The sequence below is a fragment of the Colletotrichum fioriniae genome (assembly GCF_027942845.1).
Source record: "Colletotrichum fioriniae strain IMI 355084 chromosome Unknown scaffold_8, whole genome shotgun sequence".
Classification (NCBI taxonomy): Eukaryota; Fungi; Ascomycota; class Sordariomycetes; order Glomerellales; family Glomerellaceae; genus Colletotrichum; species Colletotrichum fioriniae.
The window spans coordinates 1,022,274-1,049,635 of NW_027076844.1; the positions used below are offsets into that span (position 1 = coordinate 1,022,274).

Consider the following 27,362-nt stretch of genomic DNA (forward strand, 5'->3'; position numbering starts at 1 on the left):
GCTGGATTCAACATTTCCATCATACGACATGCCAACACATGCAATGGGATTGAATAATGTGCCATGAAGCTCAATTGGTATGTATTCTCTGCGGAAAAACGACAGGAAACCCTATGTGGTCTTGACTAGGCTTGAAACATAGCGGCTCTTTTCTCCGATCTTTTCAGCCAGAACGCTTAAGCTCGGGCTGTGCAACACGTCAAAAATGCTTGTCGTTTCGGCGCCCGCGCTAGACACGAGCCAATTGCGCAATTCCACAGCGATGAGCGAGTCAACGCCGTACCTGGAAACGGGGTGCTTCTTGTCGATCTCGGCAGCATCCAACCCAAACATTTCAGACAGCTTCGATATCACAGCGTCCAATATGAGTGCCACCGCGCCTGTGCCGCTGGTTGCTGACCGCAACGAGTCAGACAGCCGCGTTGCTGCCCCCCCTTTGTGGTCTGTTCGTCCCCGAGTGCCGCTCTGGTTGCTGTGGTTGGCACGAAGAGACGAGAACCGTGTGTCGTTTACCCAGGCGACTGTGGAAGTCTCATCAAACTCGAGAATGCCCGTGATAAGCTGACTAAGGTCGACAGGCCGACAAGGCTTCTGGATAGCTGTCTCAATGATCTTGAGTAGATTAGCCTCATCGATATCAGCTAGGCCGGTCTTGGTCAGGCGTTCTGCAACTCCCTCAGTGTTGGCAACGAACCCGACCTCTTGGATACTGGCCAAATCGATTGAGACTCCAGGAAGGCCCTTCGATGTGCGGTACCTCGCAAAAGCATCTTGGAATGTTCCTCCGGCCGAGTAATTTGCTTGACTGGTGTTACCTCCGAGTCCTGTCAGGGACGAAAGTAAGATAAAAAAGTCAAGGTCCGGAAGGTGATTATGCATATTCCACGTGGCTGCAATCTTAGGGCCTGTTGCAGCTTGCCATTGTTCGTATGTCATGTTGGGGAAAATAGAGTCCTGGAAGGTGTTGAGTTAATATTCTGACTTTTTACAGGAGGGTTGCTATGCAGGCTCACATTCAAAGTCATAGCAGCTTGAATGACCCCCCGAACGGGTGGGAAGCTTCCACTAGCTTCGTGAACAACTCGACGGAAATCGTCTTCGTTAGAGACATCGCAATTCCGAACAATGGCTCTGCAGCCATTCGTCTCAAGTTCAGAGATTAGAGCCGCGCATCCTGGATGCGTACGCGCGTTGCGGGAGAGGATGATGAGGTTCTTGCAGCCAAGGTCCCGAGACATCCAGCGCGCAATAGATTGACCGATGCCACCCATACCACCGGCGATGAGGTAAGATGCGTTTTCCAATAGACGAGCTGGGTTTGAGGAGGGAATGACCTATTTTGAAGATTAGCAAATGTTCAAGGACGGCTGAGTGAGTCTCTTACCTTCACTAGATGTGTCTGTTGTGGTTGGACTACGATCTTCCCAAGGTGTTTGCCGCTCTGCAACAATCGGAAAGCCTTGCCAACTTCTGAAATAGGGAAGGTGGTCATGGGAGAAACTACAGATAAATCTCCTCGTCTAAACATCTCCATGACACCCTGGAGAGCATTCTGAACAACGTGACCTTTGAATTTACCCAGCTGGAATAGGTCGACTGCGGCAAAGGTGGCTGCGCGCCGGAAGGGGCTCATGTCTAGGTTCTTGGCCGCTTCTATGTCTCTCTTCCCAATCTCGATGAAACGACCAAACCTCGCCATGCAGTTCCAAGTCTCTTTGAGCAACGGCCCAGCAAGGGAGTTCAGCACAACATCGACACCTTTGCCGTCTGTGGCAGCCATCAGAGCAGTACCAAAAGACGTGTCTCTGCTGGAGAAAATGTGGTCTTGCGGAATGCCAAACCTTTTCATGACAAAGTCGCGTTTGGCCTCGGTTCCAACCGTGGCGAAAACTTCAGCGCCTCGTTGTTTGGCGAGCATCACAGCAGCCTGGCCAACACCTCCCGTCGCTGCATGAATCAAGACGGATTCTCCCTTCGAAAGTCGGCCGATATCGAAGAGCCCATGATACGCCGTGGCAAAAACCATAGGGATTGTCGCCGCTTCTTCGAACGACATGCTGTCGGGAACACGAGCAGCACAGGGCCAGTTGATATAGACTCTTGAAGCCCAATGTCCGCGCAGGATGGCACAGACTCGGTCCCCAATCTTCAAGCCGCTGTTATGCTCTGCCTCTGGGCCCATCCTGGTAATGATGCCACTGCATTCATAACCCATGATGGTTTCGTCGAGTTGACCAAGTGCTACTAACACATCTCTAAAGTTGAGACCAAATGCGCGAGGCTTGATCTCAATTTGGTCCGCTTTCAAGTCTTGAAGTTCGATCTGCCTGAAGCGCAGAGAGTCTAGGAGGCCAGGCGTACCAACTTCCATTTGCAGATTCGAGCCTTCATCGGTGGTGCCAAATGGTCTGAGTGCAGGCTCTTGCTCAGCGGATTCGGGCGCCAATGCCATATTCTCCGGGTCGTCATGATAGATACGCGGTATATACAGAATGGAGTCCTTTACTGCGAATTCGCAATCGATATTGTACGAGCTGGGAGAAAAGTCAAAAGAGGATTTGAAGACATCCCCAATCAGCTCAGCATTCTTTCCAGACCACAGGGGCTCAGTGCTCTCGAGATCGAGGGAGATATATCGGCGTCCCGCATCCTCCATCCTAAGGGTGCGAAGTAGTCCAGAGTGCAAAGCCATGTCAGGATCAGCACCGTCGATAAGGCTACCTCTTGTAACCCACAGTACGCCTCGAGCGGCTGTCAAGAGACTCTGAATACAAGTGAAGTCTTCACGGCTTAGCCGCCTTAGGAGGGGGGCGACTGCCTCTTCAAGCATGATGCAGACTTTCTCGGTAGCATCGACTGATCTCCAGTCAGTGGTTTTGCAACTGGCGCCGGTCCTGGACTGAACTTGACACTCTAGGTCCCGTATCCAATTGGCAGGGACTAATTCGGCTGGGCTCAGTATGAGGACTTCAGAAGGAAACGTCGCTGGTGCGATCGCAGTTGAAGTCATGACACTGAAGGAGTAATTTGCAGGATCTTCCATGTCCCTCATGTCCAAGTCAACTCCACTGAAGCCAGTGTTTGCAAGAACCCGTCCCCAGTGATCGAGAGTGAGGTTAGGTCCACCCTTGCGCTCAGCTTCTTCAGCTAGCCACCAGCCAGGAAGTGCTCCAAAAATCAGTTGTACATCCAGCGTGTCTTTCGTAGTCTCAACAAGGATGAGCTGTCCGCCCTTCTTAAGGAGTTTTCGAACATTCCTCATTGTCTTCTCCATATTCTTGGTAGCGTGGAGAACCTGACATGCGACGATGAGATCATACGAGCATGGCTCGAAGGATTGCTCCACGGGATCAACTTCGATGTCAAGTTTCCGGAATGTGATCATATCTCCAAAGTCTTCAAACTTCTTCGCCGCAGCTTCGAAAAATCCCGCAGAGACATCGGTGAACGTGTATGATGAGAAGCGGCGTCGGTGATCAGGGGTGTTTTCAGACAAGCCGTTGAGTACTGATCGCGTGCATCCACCGGTGCCTCCTCCAACCTCGAGAACTTTGGCACGTGGGTGCTTCATTGAGTAGATGTGCACTAATTTTTGCACCTGCTCATAAGACCTGTTGCATCTGAGGGCCTTCTCGTAGAAATCATACAGCAGATTGCCTTCCATCATCACTTCTAATGGAGCCACTTGCTTTCTGAGAATGCGAGATAAGTTCTTTCCTACGCGGCATAGAAGACGTCCATTCACGCTCTGGGCAGCAACTTCATCGAAGAGCATGTGTCGCATGCCTTGGCTTGCTTTGGCCCATGAAGCGCTTCCGGGAGCGAGCGTTCCATCAAGTCCGGCTTTGTAGTTGAGTTTCATCCAATTGTAAAGCGACTTGTGATACCACTCCATATTTGTGATGGGAGTCTTGTCGGAACCCAAATCTTGAATGGCATCTTCTATAAAATACCACGCTGCTTTAACGAGCCTCTTGTTGACTGACAGCTCGGATGGATCAACATCGAATCTGAGTTCCTCCCTCAGCTGAGCCATTGGCATGAGAGAAAAGTCAGGATGCCAATGCATCTTGAATATTAGATTAGACGGCTGTTGGTTTTGCATATTCTGACCTCCACCGGCCACTGCCTGGCAAAAGAGGCCCTTCACTTCCAAACTCGTAGCTTCCGGGTTCTTGTGATCATGAGTCATTATTGAAGACCGAAAGCCCGACTTATCGCAACCATCAATTGTTGCAAACGACTCGAGCTTGGAATTTGGAGTCGACACGATAGACTGCGAAACGTATATGTGCTGGATGGCTCGAGGCATCACCATCGAAGTCTCGAATTCCTTGGGAGAGAGTGCAGAGTAAGCTCCTTGGAAGATTGAGTCCAGTGTGGTAGGGTGGAGAAGGTGACTGCTTGAGGAGTTGACGTCCGCTACCTTGAACTGGAACTTCGACCGAGAGTCGCTGGCTTGAATGCCAAGCATATTCTGAAATTTTGGGCCGTGTTGCAGCCCCATCTTCCTCAGCCGGGCAAACAAATCCTCAACTTTCACACTACAGGTATAAGCAAGGTCCATGCTGCCTTGCCTGGGAACGCTTTCTGAAAGCACAGCAGCCGTCAAGGTAGCCCTCGACTTCAGTTTCTGAGAGATATAGCCGTGTATATGCTGAGTCCACGAGTTCCCGCCGCTGCTCGGTGATTCCAGAGAGAACTCATACCACCCGGGCTCCAGATTCTTGTCATCGCAGGGGTGCAGAGACAGCTGGACCTCAATTCCGTCTTCTGTATCCGGGATAACCAAGGCATTGCTGATCTCAATATCTCTCAGACAGTAACCGTCTACAGTCTCAATTGGAACTTCAGAATATTGTCGCAGGGCTTCTATCGCCATGGAGATTCCGCCGGCTCCTGGGTAAACGATATCAGACTGGACTAGATGATCCCGAAGCCAAGGGAGCTCATTCGCTTTGAGGAAATGCCTCCACATGGGAGTAGTGGAGGAAGGGCCTGGCAACATAGACCCGAGTAGCTCATGGCGAACATGCCCCCTCATGCGATGAGCGATATTCACCCGCGATTCTTGCCAGAAGCTGGTGGTATGGTTCCAAGGATATGAAGGGAGGTCCGAAATGACTCGTAGACTGGTGGAATCCTGCTGACAATTGACGGCAGAGAGATTAACTGGATACCCCTTGCACCACAAAGCTCCAGCAGCCATTTGCATAGACACTGCAGCGTTCTGGCCTCTAACCAAGCCCGATACATAAGGCAGAGTGAGCCCCTTCATGACAGGCAGTTTGCAGATCTGCCGAATCGGTCCCGCAAGCGCCGAGTGTGGACCAAGTTCGAAGATGAAGTCCACATTTGCCTCTTGTCTAGTACTTGAAACACACATCTTCTCGAATGACTGAGAGAACAAGACCGGCCACAACAGGTTATTCACCCAGTGCTGTGGACGACCCAGATCTTCCGGATTCTCGATCAAATTGCCCGTGACGGGCGAAGAGTAAACAAGCTTTTGCCATTTGAGCTTCGGCTGAAGGATGTTCTGTAGCTTCTGGAGATATTCTTCCGCCATAGGAATCATGTGATGAGAGTGATAGGCAGACTTGACCTTCAGTGCGCGCGCGAAAATCTGATCCTTGGAGAATTGCTTCTCAAGACGCTGGATGGCATCTAGATCTCCAGAAAGAGTCACACTCGATGGGCTGTTAACACAAGCCACGGTAACGGTGCCCTTTGTAACATCATTCTTCGCGAGGTAGGCCCAAGCATCATCGACACCGAGACCAACTGCCATCATGCCTCCCGGACCAGTGGAAGCATGATGATATTTCTCCGTTAAGACACCACGGAAATAAGCAACACCCAGAGCCTCTTCAAACGTCAGCGCACCGGCGGCATAGGCTGCTGCAATCTCGCCACTCGAGTGACTGGTGACGGCGCTGGGCTGAATTCCCCATGACTCCAGAAGGTCAACTAGACAGATCTGAAGAGCAACGCAGATGGGCTGGCTCAAACGAGGTTCGTTGACGCGGGTAGATATTTCGTCCCGCTGAAGCTCTTCCACAAGGGACCAGTCTGCACCGTAGTCTCCCAAAACGACATCTGCGTGAAGAAGAGCCTTTCTGAAGACCGCGTAGACTGAGATGAGTTCGCGACCCATGGCGTGCCATTGAGCTCCTTGTCCATTGAAGACAAAGCCGACGCGAGGAGGGTCCTTAGCAAGAGTCACAGCCTTCTTGACTGGGTCCCCAAGAGCTTCCACCAAGCTTGCCGCGCAGTCGGTGCTCGATATAGCGACTCGCCACGGAAAATGCGACCGACGAGCTTGGAGAGTGTGTGCTAAGTTGTCAAGATCAAGCTTTTGGCCCGACCCTGTCCGAGTCTCTAGGTAGCTCTTGAGATTATTGGCCATCTGTGCAGTAACATTGGAATCCTTGCTACTCATGACAATGAGACGAGGCTCGGTTTTCTTCATCGCTATCGAAGGACATGGATCGATGTGCTCACTAGCACTATCGATAATCACATGCCCGTTGGTTCCTCCGTAACCGTAGTTGTTGACTGAAACACGCCGCGGCGTTCCCCGTGGCCAGTCCTGTGCTTTGAGTGGGACCTCTACCCCGAGTGACTTCATATCGATGTTTGGGTTGGCTTTTTCGTAATTCAGATTTGGCGGAATCATCTCGTTCTTAAGCATCATGATAGCTTTGATAACTCCTGCGATGCCGCTGGACGCCTCCAAGTGACCCAAGTTCGTCTTGACAGACCCGACCAGCACGGGATTGCTGATAGAGCGTCCTTTGCTGAATATGCGGCTGATAGCAGCAGCCTCAATGGGATCGCCGGTTGGGGTGCCTGTCATATGTGCCTCGACGTACACTGTCTGAGAAGGATCGAGCCCGGCTCTTCGGTAGCATGCTCGTATCAACTCCTCTTGAGCCTCGGAAGATGGCGACGTGATGGTAGGTGTTTTGCCGTCCTGGTTGATTGCAGTTTCTCGAATGACGGCTTGAACAGAATCTCCATCAGCGAGTGCATCTCGGAGCGGCTTGAGGAGAAGTGTTGCAATGCCTTCTCCCCTGCCATAGCCGTTTGCCCGACTATCCCAAGCGAAGCATCGGCCATCAGCACCGAGAACTCTACCACAGAAGTCAGTCTTTATAGTTCGTCCTCTATGTTTTTAAAAGCTCACCCTAAGCCTGACATAACTATGAATGGATCAGGGTTCAGCAGAAGATTGGAGGCGCCCACGATGGCCATTCGGGACTCTCCATTCCGAATGCTGTTCACAGCAAGGTGCAAAGCCGCTAAACTTGCTGAGCATCCAGTGTCTGTGGTGAGGCTTGGGCCACGAAGATCAAAGAAATGAGAAATCCTGTTTGACATCATCGCGACACCATTGCCCGTCAAAGTGGTTCTTGGTAGTGTGTCCGGGTCACGCAAGAGACTGTCATGGTAATCCCTGGAGAAGGAACCGACGAAAACCGAGGTGTCGCTTCCCGTCAGCTGTTGTAAAGTTACACCCGCTATGCGATTTTTGATTAGCATCAAGATTTTGGTGCACCACATACTCTTCTTACCATTTTCAACCGATTCGAAAACGGACTCAAGAAGCAAACGAATTTGTGGATCCATCGCCTACAACTTCGTTAGCGCCGCGCAAACCCCACGATGTATTATCTTTTGAAGAGACTTACGTTGGCAATTTCAGCGGTAAAATTGAAAAAGGACGCATCGAATCGCGAGACATCGTCTTTGAGAAAATGGCCGCCGCCCACATTTGACTAACGCCAGATTCGTCAGTTTCAATGATCACAATGAAGAATTCTGATGTGGGTCTTTACCATTCCAATCTGAGCATGGTCTTTGTCATGAAAAGCATCGGCATTGAATCTCGACTTTGGTATTGGAGACCAGCCGTCTTTTCCCTCAACCACGAGTTGCCATAGCTTCTCAGGAGTTGTCGCGTCTCCAGAGAACTTGCAACTCATCCCAATGACTGCGATTGGCTCTACATGTCCTCCTCTGGGCGACTGCATGCTCTCCACTGGGAAACTAAGCTCAGAGGAAGAGGCACAATGACTCATGTACGGTGCCATTATGAACGTCTTGGGTGGAATACCGCAAATATTTCGTCTTACACACGGGTCAAAAGTTGAAGTTACTTGAAGAGATACGGAGGAACTGATTTGAAGTGGGTATCCTGTTTGATAGACAGAGTGACTAAGTTGGGTGATGCATCAAATCGGTCTCAATTCTCAGAGGGTCTCTAAGCCTGGTCTTGATTCTATTGAGCCAAGACATAGGCTGGGCCATGTACATCTGCCAGCCTGCAAAGACAGCTAGTTCGGTCTCAATGGTTGACCATGACGACCGGATTTGACCAAAATGGCTATGCCGACTAAATAAACAATCAACGTCTCTCTTTTTGTTCTTATTGCTCGGTATCGCGATCAGAGTTTAGACTCTAGCGCTATATCTCATGACCTATATGCAACCTAAAAATGACAGATCCGCGAAGGTTCGGCGGCACATGTGGGATAGCCCTAGAACAGTTGCTGCACGACGGAAAGCTACGAATTAAGACCAAAAAACCCTAAGGGGCAGGTGTATCGGGAAAAACGACCGGGTTATAGCGTTGTAGCGGTTGACGCAGTGGCCTGTTCTTCACGACTCATGGCGCGCCGACGGGAGCGTGACCTTGGACGGAGAGAGTTGGCATTGACACGCAGCTGTAACCATCACCGGCACTACCTCGAGCTGGAAGAACCTTGAGACATCATCTCAATTTGTAAGCTATGGCTTTTCAGTGACTGGATCTGCCTCTGCGTGGGTGCCTTGGTACCTGAAAGCATTTGTTGTCAGCTTGTAGCACGATTAGATCAAAGAGAGAAGTCTCTCTGTTCTAGGCAGAACCTCTTTGATAACCTTAGACTAGCTCATTTCACTATCAGCTTTTCGCAGCGTTGCAATCGAAGCAACTCTCTTACGCAATTTGGTGTAACCACAAGTGCAGCAATACGACCGACGTTCAATATGCCTTCGACGGAAAATTCATCGAAATGGGCCAAGATGGGACGCGGGAAGTCCATCCTCAAGTCTGATGAGCCCACAGTGACTGAACAGCCCACTCCTCAAAGTCCCACCCCTGAGCCTGATGTTTATGGACCGACTGGCTTGAAGTTGGGTGCTATCACTCTTGGACTCTGCCTTACACTCTTCCTAGTGGGGCTGGTAAGATTCATCCATCAAAGGCAAGACCTTCAGGCTCGAGCTTACACAATATTTGACAGGACAACATTATCATATCGACAGCCATCCCGCGTATAACAGATGAGTTCCGATCTATAAACGACATTGGTTGGTACGGAAGTGCCTATCTTCTTACAACTTGCACCTTCCAACTCACCTTTGGCAAACTGTACTCTCTTTTCTCTATCAAGTTGATCTACCTGATCTCTATCATCATCTTCGAAATCGGGTCAGCTATATGTGGCGCTGCTCCCCAGTCTGTGGTTCTAATTTTGGGCCGAGCGATCGCTGGTGTTGGATGCGCAGGTATTCTGGCTGGAACCTTTACGATCATTGCCGTGATCATTCCGTTACCCAAGAGACCTGCGTATACTGGCCTGGTCGGGGCAGTATACGCCATTGCATCGGTGGTTGGGCCGCTGCTTGGGGGAGCCTTTACCGATAAGGTGACGTGGCGTTGGTGTGTAAGTCATTTACCTGTCCAACCCGAAACCTTTTTTCAAAATTCATAACCTGACGATGAAAAGTTTTACATCAACCTACCAATTGGGGCTGTCGCCTTCGTCATCATGATCTTCCTTTTCCAATCACCTCCTCGGCCTCACAATGGGGATAAGAAAACTCTATTAGAGAAGGTTATGCAAGTCGATCCCATTGGTACACTCGCTCTGATGCCTGCCGTCATCTGCCTGCTTCTCGCGCTGCAGTGGGGCGGGACTGTCTACCCATGGAGCAACCCCAGAGTCATTGTCCTTTTCGTTCTATTTGGCGTGCTGTCAATTGCATTTGTTTTCATTCAGACCAAGAATGGTAAAAATGCCACACTTCCCATCAAAGTTATCTCTCAGCGTAGTGTGGCCGCAGCTTGTTGGTTCTCGGTCTGCACTGCCGGGGCCGACTTCACGCTGAGGCAGTACATTCCGATCTGGTTCCAAGCCATCAAGGGTGTTTCTGCCGTAGACTCGGGTCTCATGAACTTGGCCCTGATTCTTTCCACAGCTCTAGCGTCGATTGTTAGCGGAGTGGGCATCACACAGATGGGGTACTACAACCCTTTCATGATTGCTTCGACCCTTTTCATGTCAGTTGGATCCGGTCTTCTCACTACGTGGAAAGCAGACATTTCAACTCGGGACTGGATTGGGTATCAAATTCTCTATGGTCTTGGATCCGGCCAGAGCATGCAGACTCCTCTGATGGTAGTTCAAACCGTCTTGCCAATGGAGGAGATACCGCTTGGAACTGCTCTCGTCATGTTCTTGCAGACTTTTGGCGGCGCCATTTTCATCTCCGTCGCCCAAAACGTCTTTACCAACGAGCTTCGGGCTGGCTTGGCGAATGAGCTACCGAACATCAACGTTACTGCTATTGTCGACGGTGGGGCAAACAGCATCAGACAACCGGGAGTGCTGCCACCAAATACTCTTGATTCCGTCCTGCGCATCTATAGCAAGTCTCTTACCAATTCGTGGTATGTTGCTGTTGGGCTAGCGTGTGCAAGTATCGCAGGAAGCGCCCTGGTGCAGTGGAAGACTGTGAAGCAGCCAAGCCCTCCACTTGCCGGGGATGAAAATGGGGACAAATCCTCCAAAAGCGAGGTGACTGATAACATGGAGATGAAGCACCAAGATCTCAGCCCGACCGAGTCTGAGAGAAACGACGTTTTCAATAAGCGTAACGACACCATCTGAGTACAGCATGGATCCATGTCGGGGATACACAAAGATTGGTACTATTAGAACAGAGCCGCAGCCATGTAGTTATCATCCAGATAAGTAAGGTACTTTAGCTAAGTACCAAAGTGGGGAGCTTCTGAAAATCGAAGTTCTGGGGATTAGACTGGCTTTTATGCATTTCGGTTTGTCAACGTGAAATACAAACAGCAAGCAGAGTAAGGGCAGCTTTCTCAGACAAGAACAAAAAGTCTTTTCGAAATTTGAGTAGGACCACCGAATCCACAGGCTATGACTTGCATTTAAGGAGTACAACAATCTTTTATGCGGCGGGGCGTGTGGGACTGGTCACTGGAAGGCCTCCGGAAGTGCCTATGAATTAACAACTTTTGCACCTAGATCTGTAAAGTGGGAGGGGAGACTCATTGGGCTGAAGAGAGAATGTATACGCAGCGCCAAATAAAAGATGTAATTGGCCCAAGTACCTAGACTAGGCATGTCCAAATCTCATGTGATCGCTATGGCCTGTTCTTATGCGATAAATCACAAAAATGATGGTGGCTGTCGGTAGTATTGATCCACCGCCCATTCCATAGCCCTCACAACAGCCTTGATTTCAGACTCCTTCTTGGGTGGATGGTGCCCTCCTGAGTGATGTAGCTTCTTAGAAAGCCTGGCATCGCACATCTGGTATCCTATCTCATGCATGTCGTGCATAAAAGGGAAGTCTCGCCTGCCGGACACGTGGACCGTTGGAATATGTATGCGTTCTGAAAGTAACATGGGATGCAGCACACGAGGGACCGTGGCGCCCGCATCCCCGAAGAAATCTTGGTTGAAGTCCGGCAGGACGGCCCCGATTTTCAAAGCAGATTGGAACGTCCGCACTAGACAGTCATTGAAGACTTGCTGCCGAGGTGCGAGATCCTTCGCGTGCATCCCGCTGCGGCGATATGAGCAAAGTTGGTCGATTTCGCTTTCGCAGTATGTCGAGTCTGCCGAGAATGGCACGACGGATGAAAAAAGAATGGCGAACTTGAAGTCGGGCTCTTCGCCGTTGACTTGCTGGTGGTAGATGTACGACAGGGCTAATGATGCACCTTGACTGAAACCTAATATGCCATCGAATGGGCCTAGGTCGTCGACAGTGGTAGCGATTTGGTGATGCGCAGCTTGAATTTCTGAGGGCGAGTATCCTGTTGCGTGAGAGTAGAACGGTCCGCCGAGAGCTGGACTCATGCCTAAGATTCATTCCAGCATTAGCTTCGACTGATCTTGAGTATGCTTGATTCCGAAGTGACGCGCAGGTCATCTTCGAGAAGAATTCCATAGGGCTATCTTGGTGGTGTTCTTACCAGGTCCTCGGTGCGATGGTACAGCTCCATCAACCAACACAAACTCGTAGCTTGCGTCGACTGATCTCATGAAGCCAACGAGCTGGCTCTCTAGGATCTTGGCAGAACTGCCGACACCATGTAATGCTAGAATCCTCATGTTGACATTAGAAGTAATTTCACGAAAAGGGAAGTTTCTGAGTTGCGAAAGCGAAGGGAAAAAGTTACGAAAATCTGCCTCAAAATTTACTTCTTTACTGCCACTATCAACTGTGAATCGGAACTTTTACAGGCCAGGTTACGGCCGTCCTAATCAGGATATTTGTTGACCTCTTGACCGAATCAGGTTGAGCCGAAGGCCCCTTCCCGCGCTGAATATGGTAATCGGCAGGGATATGCTCACAATTGGCTGCCAGTGATGGGCAATGTTACTACTGCAGAGCCAAAAAATTGTTGACTGATACCGGTTGGAATTGCCTCATTATCGATCATTGGGAAGAATTCCAAGCCATCACACAAGTTCCAAACCGCATGTACAATTATTTTTTTACACAGTTTTCCGTATCAGAGTCACTCAAGCAACAGCAAGCAAGCCCATCATGAGCCCGTGCGACGAACAAGAACCGATTGCCATTATTGGCACAGCCTGCCGCCTGCCTGGGGAGGCGACATCGGTGGAAAGACTTTGGGACATGATCAGCCATGGCAGAAGTGCCCATGGAAAGGTGCCCTATTCGCGGTGGGACGCAGATGTGTGGTATCATCCTGACCCTGACCGCAAAGGATCTGTGAGTACCACCAGTCGAAGATCGTATCGCCGACATGGAGTTAACCAGTCAATCACCACAGATCAGTGTGAAGCATGGATACTTTCTCGATCAGGATATTTCCGTCTTTGATGCGCCCTTCTTCTCCATGACTGCTAAAGAGGCAGCTGGAATGGACCCAATGAAAAGACTTTTGCTGGAAGTCAGTTACGAAGCTTTTGAGAATGGTGAGGTCTCTCGAAGGCTTTGGGTCAGTGATCATGAGTAACACTGGATATAGCGGGGATTGCGGTGGGTGATCTGACGCATTCTCAGACGGGGGTCTTCGTTGGCTGTATGACAAGCGACTATGAGCAACTCTCGACACACGATATTCTTGATGTGGGAGATGTAGCGGCATCTGGGATGAGTGAAGCGATGACCGCAAATCGAGTCTCATGGTTTTTTGGACTTCGTGGACCTAGCCTTACACTCGACACAGCCTGCTCATCGAGCTTATACGCGCTGCACTTAGCTTGCCAGTCGCTCAAATTAGGCGAAACTAATATGGTGCGAAAACCCCTAAAGTTGGCGTGGGACAAAACCACTAACTCCATGCTTAGGGCCTGGTCGCTGGCGTTAACTTGATTTTGCACCCAAATTTCATGCACCAACTATCCTCTATGCATATGCTCAGTTCCGAGGGTATGTCACACTCATTCGACCACAGAGCCAACGGTTATGGGCGAGGTGAGGGTATCGCATGTATCGTCGTCAAAAGACTGAGAGATGCATTACGCGACGGCGACACCATTCGAGCCGTCATTCGCGGCACTGGGACCAACGCAGATGGCAAGACACCGGGAATAACACAACCCAGCGCTGAAGCACAGGCCGAACTCATTCGGAGCACCTACGAGAAGGCCGGACTATCATACTCAGATACGCAGTATTTCGAAGCTCACGGCACAGGTACCCCGCTGGGCGTAAGTGAAACAGACGCTATAGAGTCATTAGACAACACTAATCCCATCACAGGACCCCATTGAACTGTCAGCGATTGGCGCAACGCTTGGCTCCGGGCGCTCACCAGAGTCTGGCCCCCTATACGTCGGTAGCATCAAAGCCAATGTGGGACACACCGAAGGCTGCTCAGGCCTCGCTGGAGTTCTAAAATCGATTCTATGCTTGGAAAAGGGTGTCCTTGTGCCAACGGCTGGAGTCGAAAAGGTGAATCCCAAGTTGAAGCTGGCTGAGTGGAAATTGGCTTTGCCTTTGGAAAACATGGCTTGGCCTTCTCAAGGCCAGCGGCGCATCAGTGTCAACTCATTCGGGTTTGGAGGCGCCAACGCCCACGTCATTCTCGATGATGCGTACAATTATTTGAGAAACCGTGGGCTACAAGGAAATCACACTACGAGCGTTTTTGAAGACGATTCTTCCGAGTCTGGCATCAGTATGGGTTCCGACTCACCTCGCCAAGAAAATGTCAAGCGGCTATTTGCTCTCAGTACCCGAGATCAGGCTGCGATAGAACGCCTAGCTGAGTCTTACGGGGATTTCTTGTCGTACAAGGAAGCGACTTCGAGTCCGAGGTTTCTATCTGACTTTGCTTACACACTGTCAGAGCGACGAACTCATCTTGAATTCCGCAGTTTCGTCGTGGCGGAGTCTGCCATAGACCTGCGAAACCAACTCAACAAGGGTCTTACGAAGCCTAAAAGAGCATTGAAACACGACAGCCCGATCTTTGTGTTCACTGGACAAGGCGCCCAGTGGCCCGCGATGGGCAAAGAGCTGCTCAATAACTGCATATTCCGGACGAGCATTCACAGGTCACAAGTCCTTCTCGAGCATTATGGTTGCCCATGGGACTTGATCGACGAATTTTCTCGGACCATCGAATCAAATATTGATCTCCCTCAGTACAGCCAAGTGCTATGCACTGTTCTCCAGATCGCTCTCGTTGATTTACTTCGAGAGTGGGGAGTGAGGCCAAGAGCAGTTGTTGGCCATTCTAGTGGTGAGATTTGTAAGTGAATTAGCTAGCCCGCAAAACTACCAGTCCGGGGCCTACTCACTGACACACCCACCAGGCGCTGCATATGCTGCTGGCCTTCTATCTCGCTGTAATGCGGTAAAGATTGCGTATTTACGAGGCATTTGTTCAGCAAAGGTGACCGATGCTGTTGCACCTCGAGTAGGCGCCATGGCCGCTGCTGGACTATCCGAAGAAGAGGCTGCAAAGTACATTGAACAGGTATCCACAGGGTCAGTTGTGGTAGCTTGCGTCAACAGCCCCTTAAGTGTAACTTTATCGGGCGATCAAGATGCCGTCACGAAGTTGTGCAGCGCCATTTCCGCCGATGGGAGTTTCGCAAGGCTGCTTCGGGTCAAAATAGCATACCATTCACCTCACATGGCAACAGTCGCCCAGGAGTACCACAACAATATGGGCAATATCATCCCTCTGGGAGAGGCCGAACAAATTTGCCCAATGTTCTCATCGCTCACCGGCGGTACCGTCACCTCCAAGGATCTAGATGCGTCGTACTGGATGAAAAATATGTGCGAGCAGGTTCGATTCTCGCCAGCGATTACTGCTTTACTTGAGTACACGCCAGAAACTGCACAGGGTCGGGGTCGCAATCGAATTCAGTGGAGCGCCTTCGTCGAAATCGGCCCTCATGGGGCTTTGCAGAGTCCAGTATCCGAAATTGCAAAGACAAGCCAAAGTAAGACCGCAAAAGAGGCACCATATCTCTCCGCCATTGTCCGCAACAAGGATGCAGAGATGACGGCGCTACAGCTAGCCGGCCAGCTTTGGAGTTCTGGTCACAGCATAAACCTTTTGCGGGTGAATTGCATCTATCCAGAGTCTTTACCACTCTCATTGCCTGACCTACCGTCTTATCCTTGGAATCATAGTAAGAGCTACTGGCATGAGTCCGCAATGGCTCAATCAGCCAGATTCCCAGGTGGTCCTCGCACAGATCTGTTAGGGGTGCCTGTCGACTTGCAAAATCCCATGGAGCCCCGCTGGCGCAACTATCTCCGCATTTCTGAGAACCCGTGGATTGAAGACCACAAAATTACTGGGACCGTGCTTTACCCTGCGGCTGGCATGATTGTAATGGCCTTGGAAGCTGCTTGCCAATTACAAGACGACTCGAGGAAACTCAAGGGCATCGAATTCCAGAACATCAAATTTGAGCGTGGTCTCGTCGTACCCTCAAGAGAACAAGGTGTCCAGACGGAAGTCAGCCTCAGACCAGACGAAGCGTTTCCATCCACGTGGAAATTCGCTGTTTACTCTTTGCCATCGAAAGGCTCGTGGACCAAGCACTGTCATGGGACGGTGAGCCTGGAGTACGCAAATGCCGAGCATAATTCTGCAGCACCCTCGGAAGAGAAATGGAGAGTTTTGACTCGCGATTGGAACGACATCAAGCACAAAGCCTCCCACGGAATTGAAATGGAAGACTTCTACGACCAGCTCGAGTCTGTTGGAGTAGAGTACGGGCCAACTTTCAGGAATGTGTTTGAAGCGGGTGCAGTCACCGGCGAGCACTGCGCCCACGGACGTATCAGTATCCCAGACACCAAGTCTGCCATGCCCTTCGACTTTGAGTACCCCCATCTGATACACCCGGCAACCATGGATGCCATCTTTCATCTTCTCTTCGTTGCATTTTCCGATGGCAAGCCCCTTCAAGACGCTGCGGTGCCTTACACATTGAAGCAAATGTATATTGCTGCAGATTTACCTCGGGGCGAGGGTGGTGTGTTCAGTGGTTACGCCAAGCGTCTCCGAAGCGACGGCCGTGAGACGTCTGGTGACTTGATTGTGTCTGATGAGACCTGGAGCACTCCGAAGTTGATCATCCGCGACTTTGCGTTGAGACAGGTAACATCTTCACAAGACTCTTCGTCTTCAAGCGTCAAAAATGCGAGAAAGGTTTGCGCGAAACTGAGATGGAAGGAGGACGTCGACTTCGTTCGTTCTCCTACATCTCTTCTTGATTCGGATCAGATTCGTTGCAGCAAAGTCGAGCTTGCTTATGATGATGAGATCTTGAGGGGTCTCGCAAGGTTGCTTGATATGTTGCATCATAAGAGGCCAGGCTACGAGATGCTTGTCGTCATGCGAGATGCTTCGGATGATACTCGTATTTTCATGAAAGCTGTACTCGAAATCTTTGAGAGGTTTTCACGCAGAGAGGAGAGGAAACTTCACATCTTAACGACTTCAGAGGCGGCTGAAAATCTCGCCGAAGAATTATCATCCACCCAAAATGGACTGTCAGAGATTCGGAGCTGGAACCCGAAGTCCCAGGAGCAACCGTCATTCTCGAATGATTGTTTTGACTTGATTGTGAGCATAAGGTCATCGCAACCTAGCGATATCTCCTTTGGCCACACGATACTACCCGCACTGCGAGATCTTATACGATCAACGGGCTATCTCTGCTTGGCGGGTTTGAATGACCTCAGCCCAATACTAAGTCATGATGATAAGTTAACGATCCTCAGAGCAAGAATGGAGCCAGGAATGTTCTTGTCGGATACAAATAGCAAAATGACACTCGTTGTCGCAAAGAAGCCGAAATTGCCGCCGCCTGACTCTTTACCATCTGAGGTCTTCTTGCTGCACACGCCAGATCTCACTGCAGCAAGCAAGCGTCTTGTGGACACTTTGACTGACAAGTTGAAGTCGTTTGGCCTGAGAGTTGCCTTGGCATCAATGTCAGACCTGGATCGGTTCAAAGGGAAATACATCATCTCTCTACTGGAGGTCGATTCACCCCTTGTACACGGCTGGGACGCACAGGACTTTGTGAACTTCAAGCGTCTGGTTTCCAATTGCTCTCACATACTCTGGATCACCCGTGGTGGTCTCATGCAGGATTGGAAAGATGGGCTGGAGTTCGCACCAACTCAAGGCCTACTCAGGGTCATGCGTACAGAATATTCCCAAGTCAAGTTGCCACATCTTGATTTGTCCAGAGCCAGTATCCTGAGCGCGAGTAACACTGCTAGTATCATTTCTGATGTCTGGTGCAATTCTGCACAAGCGGGGTCCGCCCAGCATGACATGGAATATGCGGAATGCAATGGTAGAGTGTTCGTACCGAGGTTCGTCGAAGACAAGAGCATGGACGCAGATTTGCAAAATTCAGAAAGAACTCTCGAATCGGTGAAGGGAACTTTGAGCAATAGAAAGGATTTGAGGCTGATTCGAGAGGGCAGCGAATTTGTTTGGGTTAATGAGTCGGAGCTATCTACGCCTATTCTCGACGGCGATGTTGAGATTACCGTTGAGCTCGCGCTTGTACAGGCCACACCGGTGTCTGAAGACCCCCTTGGTACTCCAGTTTGCTCTGCGATTGTTGGAACGGTTTCCGCGACATCGTCTTTGGAGATGACTACGAAAGTTGGACAACGTGTCATCGCAATTCATTCAGGGCCATGCAGCACTAGCGTTCACGTTCCCGAGTCGTTTGTTCGAACCATATCTTCATGCCTGCCGCCCGAAGAAGTTTTGGCAACGCACTACGCATTCTTTGCCACAGGTTTCGCGTTAATAGAGACCGCGAGACTCGAGAGTGGCCAGACCATTCTCATACGTGGCGGCGACTCGCTGTTAGGCAGAGCCGCGATCCGACGAGCACAGCGAATCAAAGCAGAAGTCTTTGTTACTATGAAGACTTCCAACGCAGCAGAACTCTCTTCAACAGAGATTGTGTTTGATCATAGTCACGTTATTGATGACGATTGTCGTTCTTGCGTGGATGAGATCCTGCGTCAGACTCAGAATCGGGGAGTAGATGTTATACTCAACTGTCAAACTGCACAAATAGACCCTAATTGGGTTGACTGTCTATGCGACTTCGGAACTTTCATCAAAATGGGGCCCAGAGGATCTGGAATCGCTTCCAGTTTGGTTGCATCTCGCCGCAACGCCACTTTTGTGAGTGTGGACGTATCTCCTCTCGTCAAAGCAAAGCCGAAGCTTGCCAAACGCTTCTTTGACGAGACTTGCGAACTTCTTGAGACTGAAGACTTGATTCAACCGGATCCTGGATCCCTCAAATCGGTTTCTGATATTGATCACATTATGTCTCGGGTTGACGATGGTAAAGCAACCAGCGAAATAATTCTGGAGTTTAACCCCCACGACCAAGTTCTCATGCGTCCTGCCAAATTGCCCGAGCTGCGACTAGACAAGCAAGGAACTTATATTCTTGCTGGGGGTCTCGGTGCATTAGGCCTCAAGATTGCGGACATGATGTTCGACCACGGTGCTGGACATGTCGTCTTTCTCTCTCGGTCAGGAGGCGAGAAGAATTCAGCCGACCTGAAGTCCCTCTGTCAACGGGGTCTGGCAGTTGATGCATTAAAATGCGATGTCTCAAGTTCATCTCAAGTTGACGAGGTGGTTCAACATCTTCAGGCCCAAGGCCGGCGTATTCGGGGCGTCATCCAGTGCGCAATGGTGCTTGAAGTAAGTCGTTCCGACGGAGAGATTAGGTATTGGTTCAAAGACACCGTGCTAACATCGGCTTATCAGGACGCAATCTTTGAGAACATGACATATGATCAATGGCAAAGGTCAACTCGGCCTAAGATCCAGGGCACAATGAACCTTCATAACTCCACTCCCCGAGACGTGGACTTCTTCATCCTCTTGTCCTCAATAACCTGCGTCATTGGAAACGCCGCGCAAGCAAACTACGCTGCAGGAAACACATTCGAAGATGCATTTGCCCATTTCCGTCGTAGCGAGGGCCTCGCCGCAACCGCAATTGACGTCGGACTTGTCACCGACTCGGCCCATTTCACGGGAGACTTTGATATGGACGCCTATTTCCAGATGTACGAGCATCGGTGGGATGGTTTGCAGACGACTCAGTCAGAACTTGATGCCGTTTTGAAAGCTGCCATGCGAGGCCGGACAGCAGACGGCAAACACATCGAGCCACAAATAGTTCTCGGCCTTGGTCATTCAATGCCCTTTGGTCCTTCATCGGCAGGATGGACCAAGGACCCGAGGTTTAATCACCGGGTCAGACTTGCTTTGGCCAATAGTACAGATCTTTCTAGTAAACAAGAAACTCCCGCGGAACGGCTTGCTCAAGCGAAGAATACTCAGGATGCGGTAAATATTGTGGAAGAAGTCCTGCGAGGCTACGCAGCACAGATCATGGACGTTGGAATGACAGACATTGACACGGAAAAAGCTTTCTATGACTTTGGAGGTATGCTATCACAGGCCTATCTAGCTTTTTCCCGAGATAGATTATTAATTATGCTGACATACCACCTAGTTGATTCACTCAAGGCCGTCGAGCTCCGGAATCGGATCTTCCGTGACGTGCAGAGCGATATGTCAGTATTTGAGTTGTTGAGCCCTTCGCCTCTGTCCAAGTTGGCGATAGACATCTTGGGGAAAAGCAAGTTTACGAAGGACAAGTAGAGGATTGAGTTCATGAAAGAAAGGCCCCAGGCAATCGAGATCCCCATTTACCCCAAGCCACATTATTGAGGAACAGAGAATAATTTACTGGGATTCATAGGGAAACTGCTTGCTCGATGAATTGATATGATTCCATATGTCTTGATTGATCAGATATCTTACGCAGGTGATACTAGAATTGTAGCAAAGCTCACAGATTTCCCTTCCTACCACAAATTGACCCCCTGTGGCACCCTGAAGTATGTGTGACGGAACGTCGACCAACCCAGCCACTATGCTTCGTAAGCTCTCACCGCCAAGGCAACAGCTAGAACTGCGCCTGGTGACAAAAGGCCACTTGCAAGAGTGAGACCAGCCAATCTTCCGATGAATGAGTTTTGCAGAACTTGGAACCACTTATACTGCCTCCGAAGTCTTTGGAATGAGCGAGATGATCTAAAGATGAGATCCGTCATCGGAACCAAAGCCGCCGTAATGACGAAAATATCCCACTGTAAAAAGTCCCTAGCACCATCAGCAATGACCATAGGAGATGCTAGGTCGATAGAGGCAGTGGGTGTAAAGGTCCGACGTATTCCTCCGTGTTCTGAACACGCCAACGCCCACAGGTGCCCAGCCGCGGCGGTAGCCCCCGAAATGAGCAGAGATGCTGTAACAAAGTTCTTTGAGGCTGGTTGTTTAGACTTCAAGTTGTATGATCTCGGCATTTTACTCTGGACCCAGACGAAGAAAGGATGGGCAAACGCGAGTGCGAGGGGAGTGAAGCGATATAAAGCTATCAGTCTTTGCCTTTGGTCCATTGAACAGGTGGCAGTGAAGGCCGGGTAGAGAAGCATGGCGGGTGTAATTGCTCCTAAAATGGCGGCTGGAACTAGGGCAAATGCTTCTTCAGGATTCGAAGCACCAATCATGTGGTCTTTTGGTTGATTCCTGTGGTCCTCTAGGAACCTTTGGACGTGGGTGAAGCAGTAAAGAGGGTAGACAGCCGCGGCACCCCATGCTTGGTTGAAGACTCCCCAAAATAAGTGCTCACTTGTCAGCAGAAAGGTCAGCATAAATGCATGCGACCGGACACGATCATTTGTTAGTACTCACATGTTCATCCATGGCCGTCTCTTGCCTCCACTCCAACCCAAGACGAGCATGCAATGCGACATCGTCTGCATAGTTGTGAAAAGGCTGACCAGCAGCATACGGTCTGAACGCGACCCATTGCTTAGAATATTGTTGTAAAATATGACCGCTGGAATGAGCAGCTTGTCAAATATTTGGAGGCCGGTATACTTGGTTCGGAGCATGTCGCCGTTGGGAAATACTCCCGTTTGCTTCACCTTCAAAACCTCCCTCGCTACACCGCAGCGAATCATTCGACCCCACAAAGAGTCATATCCCACTAAGCTCAACCCAAGAAAATAAGTATGCATCTTCAAGTTTTGTTTTGCGAGAATTAAGACGAGCTTCGGTGGAGGGCATCCGGGTTTTTGTAGCAAGGGTTATCGGTTGAGCCAAATGCCGACGAGTCAGATCATTTGTAATGTAATCCGGCAGTGGTGGAAGATGTTTCAATATTTAACCTTCCTACAAATGCTAGTCTGCCCCTCAGATACCCGCTCGATTGACTTTGCACACCAAATATGAAGGATACTCCCAGACTTCTTTGTAGTACTCTAACGTCTTCGTGAATCTTCCGTATATGTAGAGGCAACCACTCACCCCTATCATGGTCGAAAGTGCCATTCCCAAGCAGAACCAAGTCCACGCTGAAGAACAAGGTCCTCCATGAAGAATGCCATCTTCTCTATGCGAAGCGTTTCTGTTACGTAGTAGCCAGTGGCCTGATTTCCCAACCACAAATATTACAACAATAGCTGCCATCATTTTGACTATCAAAACAGGCTTCGCCTTTGAAGGCTTCTCAACCTGAACCCGTTGGGCATCCCAAACTGTGGCTAATTGGCTGAGGCTATTCCCATGTTCCTGCAAGACAGGCTTGTCAGCAACGATAACCGCCTACCCATCCCGCTCTTGTGGACTTACATGGTCGAGGAGAACCCCGATTCGGAATCTTTCCAGTGTCTTGTATGCATCCTCCGAATGGCCCACATATTCGAAGCTTTCAGTGCCATCAGATCCCGCAACGTCCTTCAAGACTTCGATGCCCCCAGGATGATCGTCGGCGTAATTAGTAACGTTATACACTAAATGACCCAAAATCAGCCTCATTAGTAGTGAATATTCAACAACTTGCCAACCTTTGCCCCGGACTGATATCCAGAGGTCATCAATTTCGTGATGTTTAGACAAATCTGACCGACTGAATCTCTGCATGATGAGCTATACTGTCAATGGTTCCGCGGAGTGATTTCGGTCAAGTTCGCTCAATAGTAGTCCCTCATCTGGGTCGTTTGCTACACAGCTCTTGACTTTGGTGGCGTTGGTTGGCTCACAGCGATAATTGTCTTCGGCTGTCGCCAGAAATGGTGAAAGCTGCCCAAATCGGGAACGGGGCTACTCAAGCGGGGGTACCTCCGTGAAGTTGTCAATGCGGATAGGTTCAAAATGGTCTCCGGCGTCTCGTTTTGGATCGGTCCTATCAGGAAGTCTCAGGGGTACCCCTGCTGAGTGGAAAGGAGGAACGAAAAAGGGAATGGAACATAGCCTCAACATCTTTGGTAGTCTGTGTATACGCAGGAATTGAGAACATGATGATCTCGAATATCGCAAAAAAAAATTTAAAAAAAAATTTGATATTGTCCCACGAGTCATCTTGCCATTGCTGGTCCCGTTTCTTTGCAGTGAACCACGTCTTGTGTGCTTGCCATCTCCAACCTCGCATGCAAGACTCAACTGAAGCTCTCCGCAATGTTCCAACAGCAATTCACCATCGGCCATGGCTCCTATGAGCGATGCCAGACATTGAATCTTCCGAGTGTGAAAAGCATGCAAGAACTCAAGCTCGGAATTGCGCGCATATTTTCAATATCTGATTCTGATTGTGAGTCTTCAACCCGGTATTGAATGTCGTGTACGACGGCAAGATAGGAGCTGACTGTCGTGAAGCTATCTGTTTTTACAATCGAAAAGATGTCCTCACTTCTATTGATGAAGTGGAGAAAACTGACGGTCCTGTAAACGTCAGAATGAACAGCGAAATCGTCAGAGAGCCGCCAGGACCAGAGCCATTGCCGTACGTTGGCAACCGTTACGAACTGTACCCAGATCCACTTGGGAACTATGATCGCCTCTTCGATCGGTATGGCCCTGTTATCAAGACCGTTAATATGGGCACGGTGACATACGTCACCAATGATCCCAATGTCTCTCGTGAAGTTCTCCGCGAAGGAGAATACTTTACCAAGACTACATCAGATCCCGGTCATCCGCTGTACTACATGCGAAATAACGAGGCCCTCTTCACTTGCGACAGCGATGCGCCGGCATTCAAATTAGCACACAAGTTCATCCCACCAAGCTTAACGCCAAAGGCAGTCCGCCACTATACACCAACTGTTATAGCTTGCGTGAAAAGGTCATTCAACGTATTTGACGACCTCGATGAGAAGGAGCTCGCATTCAATGTCTATCATTACACATTCAAGATGGCTGGGGAGATCATCTGGAAGGTCATTCTTGGCATGGATCTGGGTCATTTTGACTCAATTGACACAAAGCCTCATGAGACCATTCGGCTTCTCGGCGAATATCTTTCGCTCATGAAGAAAACATCTTTGCGAGGAAGCTGGTATGGACACCTGCCATTCGGGACGCCAAAGAGACTCAAGCTTGTGAGACAACTGCTATGGGATGGCGTTGCCAAAGGCATTGAGGATTCAGTCAAGTCTAGCGGAGATCTGCCGATGAAGGACGCTGCACTACACGCTACCAGCGTCGCTGACTATCTCCGCCGGGCCACCGACGAGAACGGAGAAAAGTTGCCTGAAGAGATCATGCTGAGTAACTGTGTTATCATGATTGGAGCTGGCTTTGTGACGACCTCTTCCCTTCTGGCCTGGCTCATCTACGCTTTGGTCAAATATCCTGGAAACCAGCAGCGTCTGCTCGAAGAACTCGTCAGTTATGGGGCTTCTCCTGATAAGCAGTGGTCCTACGATGAGTTAACCGAGATGCCCTTCCTCGACAAGTTCGTGAAAGAGACGCAGCGAATGCACAATCCGTCTTTCCAAACGGCAAGAAACGCAAAGCAAGATGTCGTACTTCCTGGCGGGTACTTCCTACCCAAGGGTGCCGTCATCATTCCAACTTTCCCTTCTTTACACAAGAATCCAGGATATTGGAACAATCCGACCCGATTTGACCCGGATCGATGGGACACCGACGAGGTGAAGGGTCGGCACAAGATGTCTTACACTCCATTCGCTGCAGGGACAAGGGGGTGTGTTGGGTATAATCTCGCACTTCTTGAGGTGAAGAGTGTCATGGCAAAGTTGGTTTACCGCTATTACTTTGAGGACGCGTCTACTGAAGCTGTGGTGTACGATCCTGAGTTCATTGTCATTCGGCCATTGAATTTCTATGCTAGGGTAGTACGGAGGACGCAGTGGCCCGTAAGTCAGGAGGTATGAAGCCGAGCAGATCTGGTTCATTTGCTCTGCCTCTATTCTGATCCAAATTATATCTCAAGCTTGCACTCCTCCACATGCCTGTCACAAGTCGAATTTCACCTAGGCTGTATGGCGGATAGCCTCTAGATCGATCCTATTTTTAATAGAAATTTGCAACCTTCGCCAGTAAGTACTTGGCCCCACAAGAGTCGATGTGAAATGACAAAGTGCCCGGGTTCTCAGTCAGGAACTGAATTTGAGTTCAAACTCAACTGCCTTATTAGGTTGTTCCGGGACAAACTTGGTCAACCCCGACTTCTTCGAAGCCTCCACAATTACAATTGTTGCTGAGGTAATGGAACCCCGACTCGGACGTAGGTACGCTAGGTACCATATTGTACGATAAGCCCGTAGTGAGCCATGGAGATCAGTTTTTTGGATCGTAAGAGAACGGAAATCATTATTTCGTAAGATATACTAGGAGGATCCAACTATCATGGCTACGAATACATACACTACGACGGTCATCCATGCCAAGACTAGCGCAGCGAAAGAGAGCTTGAATGAGATCACTACCCAACTCAGCGTATTCGATCTCATCCCACCAAGAGTGTACATCAAGTTCATCATCTATCTACCTTTGAAACCAGGAATCAGCTTCCAACAGGCATTTTCTCACCTTCAGGCTGGTCTTCACTCAACCTTGCGGCAATTTGCTTTCCTTAACGGTCGCATCTACCCACGCAAGGAGCATGAGAGCGGTTGGAGACCGGGACATATTGTAGTGTCGTACGACCCAGACGGCCCGAACACCACAGAAGAAGCTCCCCGACAGCTCGCTTTTAAGGATCTGTCACAGGTGCTGCCCGACTATGAGGACCTTCGCGACGCAGGATTTGAGTTCTCTGCTTTTGATGATGAGCTCGTTCTGGCCGCCCCCTTCGTGCCAGACTTGACCGGGGGTGCCGACGTATTCTTGGCACAAGCGAACTTCGTCAATGGCGGGTGTATTCTCGCGACAGGATTCCACCATTCCGCTAGCGATGCGACTGGCATGGTCACGGCGATGCGTGCGTGGTCTGAACACTGTAGAAACCTCGCGCAGCCGGACATCAACGTATGCAGCTGGCTGGCCCCGGAGAGTTTCGATCGCACACTTCTGGAGCGGCTGTGGAGTAAGACGCCCGCCAAGCCTGTTGCCGAGATCCCGCGCGATACATGGGGCTTTCTAGGCTTCCAACCGCCGGATGCGGAGGAGGAAACGGCTTCTGCTACGGTCCCGCCCACGGCCCCGCTTCGGACCATGGAGTCTAGCATTTTCTACATCTCTCCGGACAACTTCAACAACTTGAAGAAGGACGTTTTAGATGACTCTCATGACGGTACGGGACTTTCGGCCAATGATGCACTTTTGGCGCTTTTCTGGCGCGCTCTCATGAAAGCGCGATACAAGGCGGCCATCGCAACCGGCCAGCCAGCGCCGACGGACGAAATGTCATACTTGGAATCTCCCGTCGACGGCCGCACAGATTTCGACGCCGAGCTTCCGTCGTCGTATGCTGGGAATCTCGTTGTTGTCAACAAAGTCCCAATGCGGGTGGCCAAGCTCGCGTCGCCGACTACAAGCTTGCGCGATGTCGCCCTGCGCATTCGGGCACAGGCGGCCAAGGTGAATCCAGGCCTTGTGAAGGATGCATTCACCCTCATGCGTGAGGTTCCGGATTACACAAAGCTGAAGCATGCATTCACCCGACTTGATGGCTTTGATGTCATGATCACGTCAGTGTTGCTGCTGCCGCTGGACAAGATCAACTTTGGCGGTCACGTGTTTGGTAATGATGGCAAGCCGGATTCATTGCGACCCTTGATGGATGCTTTCAATGCGAATTTCAGGCTTTGCATGGTGTTGCCGATGAAGAGTCACGGGGGTATCGAGTTGCTTGTTAGCTTATTCGCTGACGAGATGGAGCAATTGTTGGCAGACGAGGAGTTTGCAAAGTATGCTGCATTTTGCTGTCATTAGCCATAATCTTTTCTTTAGTATGAGAATTAAATGCCCCGAAAAAGTTAGGTATTTACAGCAACAACTGTGTCTGTTGCCTGTTCAGTCTTCTCTCCGTTGTCGCCTCCTTGATAACAAGGTGTAGCGCTTCGCGTCGGGTGTCCAGCATTGGCCACTACAGACACACCAATACCTGAGTCTATTCACTAGCGTGACGCTGAGTGAGAGAGTCCCTGTCAAGAAGCACGTGTCTGACCGAGACCAAGCTCGGCAACACCTTATTCGGAGCTGATACAGAAAATATGTCACTGTCCATGTG

At 50.1% G+C, this 27,362-nt stretch overlaps 4 protein-coding genes across 4 annotated transcripts; 3 read left to right on the forward strand and 1 right to left on the reverse strand.

Moving 5' to 3' along the window:
* Nucleotides 1-111: 111 nt before the first annotated feature.
* N0V96_007086 (uncharacterized protein) lies at nt 112-7,632 on the reverse strand (the record flags this gene model as incomplete). Its single annotated transcript, XM_065757914.1, has 7 exons — nt 112-824; nt 1,187-1,334; nt 1,418-4,027; nt 4,427-4,814; nt 5,181-7,136; nt 7,190-7,523; nt 7,578-7,632. The coding sequence occupies 7 exons, from the start codon at nt 7,630-7,632 to the stop codon at nt 112-114; spliced, it is 6,204 nt and encodes a 2,067-aa protein (XP_065613437.1).
* A 2,136-nt stretch (nt 7,633-9,768) lies between these two features.
* Nucleotides 9,769-10,940, forward strand: N0V96_007087 (uncharacterized protein; the record flags this gene model as incomplete). Its single annotated transcript, XM_053196204.2, has 2 exons — nt 9,769-9,775; nt 9,880-10,940. 2 exons carry the CDS (start codon nt 9,769-9,771, stop codon nt 10,938-10,940), a joined length of 1,068 nt encoding a protein of 355 aa, XP_053046323.2.
* Nucleotides 10,941-12,958: 2,018 nt separating this feature from the next.
* On the forward strand, nt 12,959-20,479 carry N0V96_007088 (uncharacterized protein; the record flags this gene model as incomplete). The annotated part of the gene is made up of 9 exons (XM_065757915.1): nt 12,959-13,044; nt 13,700-13,988; nt 14,041-14,395; nt 15,207-15,273; nt 15,355-15,830; nt 15,996-17,377; nt 17,522-19,507; nt 19,574-20,261; nt 20,331-20,479. 9 exons carry the CDS (start codon nt 12,959-12,961, stop codon nt 20,477-20,479), a joined length of 5,478 nt encoding a protein of 1,825 aa, XP_065613438.1.
* Nucleotides 20,480-23,419: 2,940 nt separating this feature from the next.
* Nucleotides 23,420-27,064, forward strand: N0V96_007089 (uncharacterized protein; the record flags this gene model as incomplete). Its single annotated transcript, XM_065757916.1, has 3 exons — nt 23,420-23,474; nt 23,540-25,044; nt 25,523-27,064. The coding sequence occupies 3 exons, from the start codon at nt 23,420-23,422 to the stop codon at nt 27,062-27,064; spliced, it is 3,102 nt and encodes a 1,033-aa protein (XP_065613439.1).
* Nucleotides 27,065-27,362: the final 298 nt, after the last annotated feature.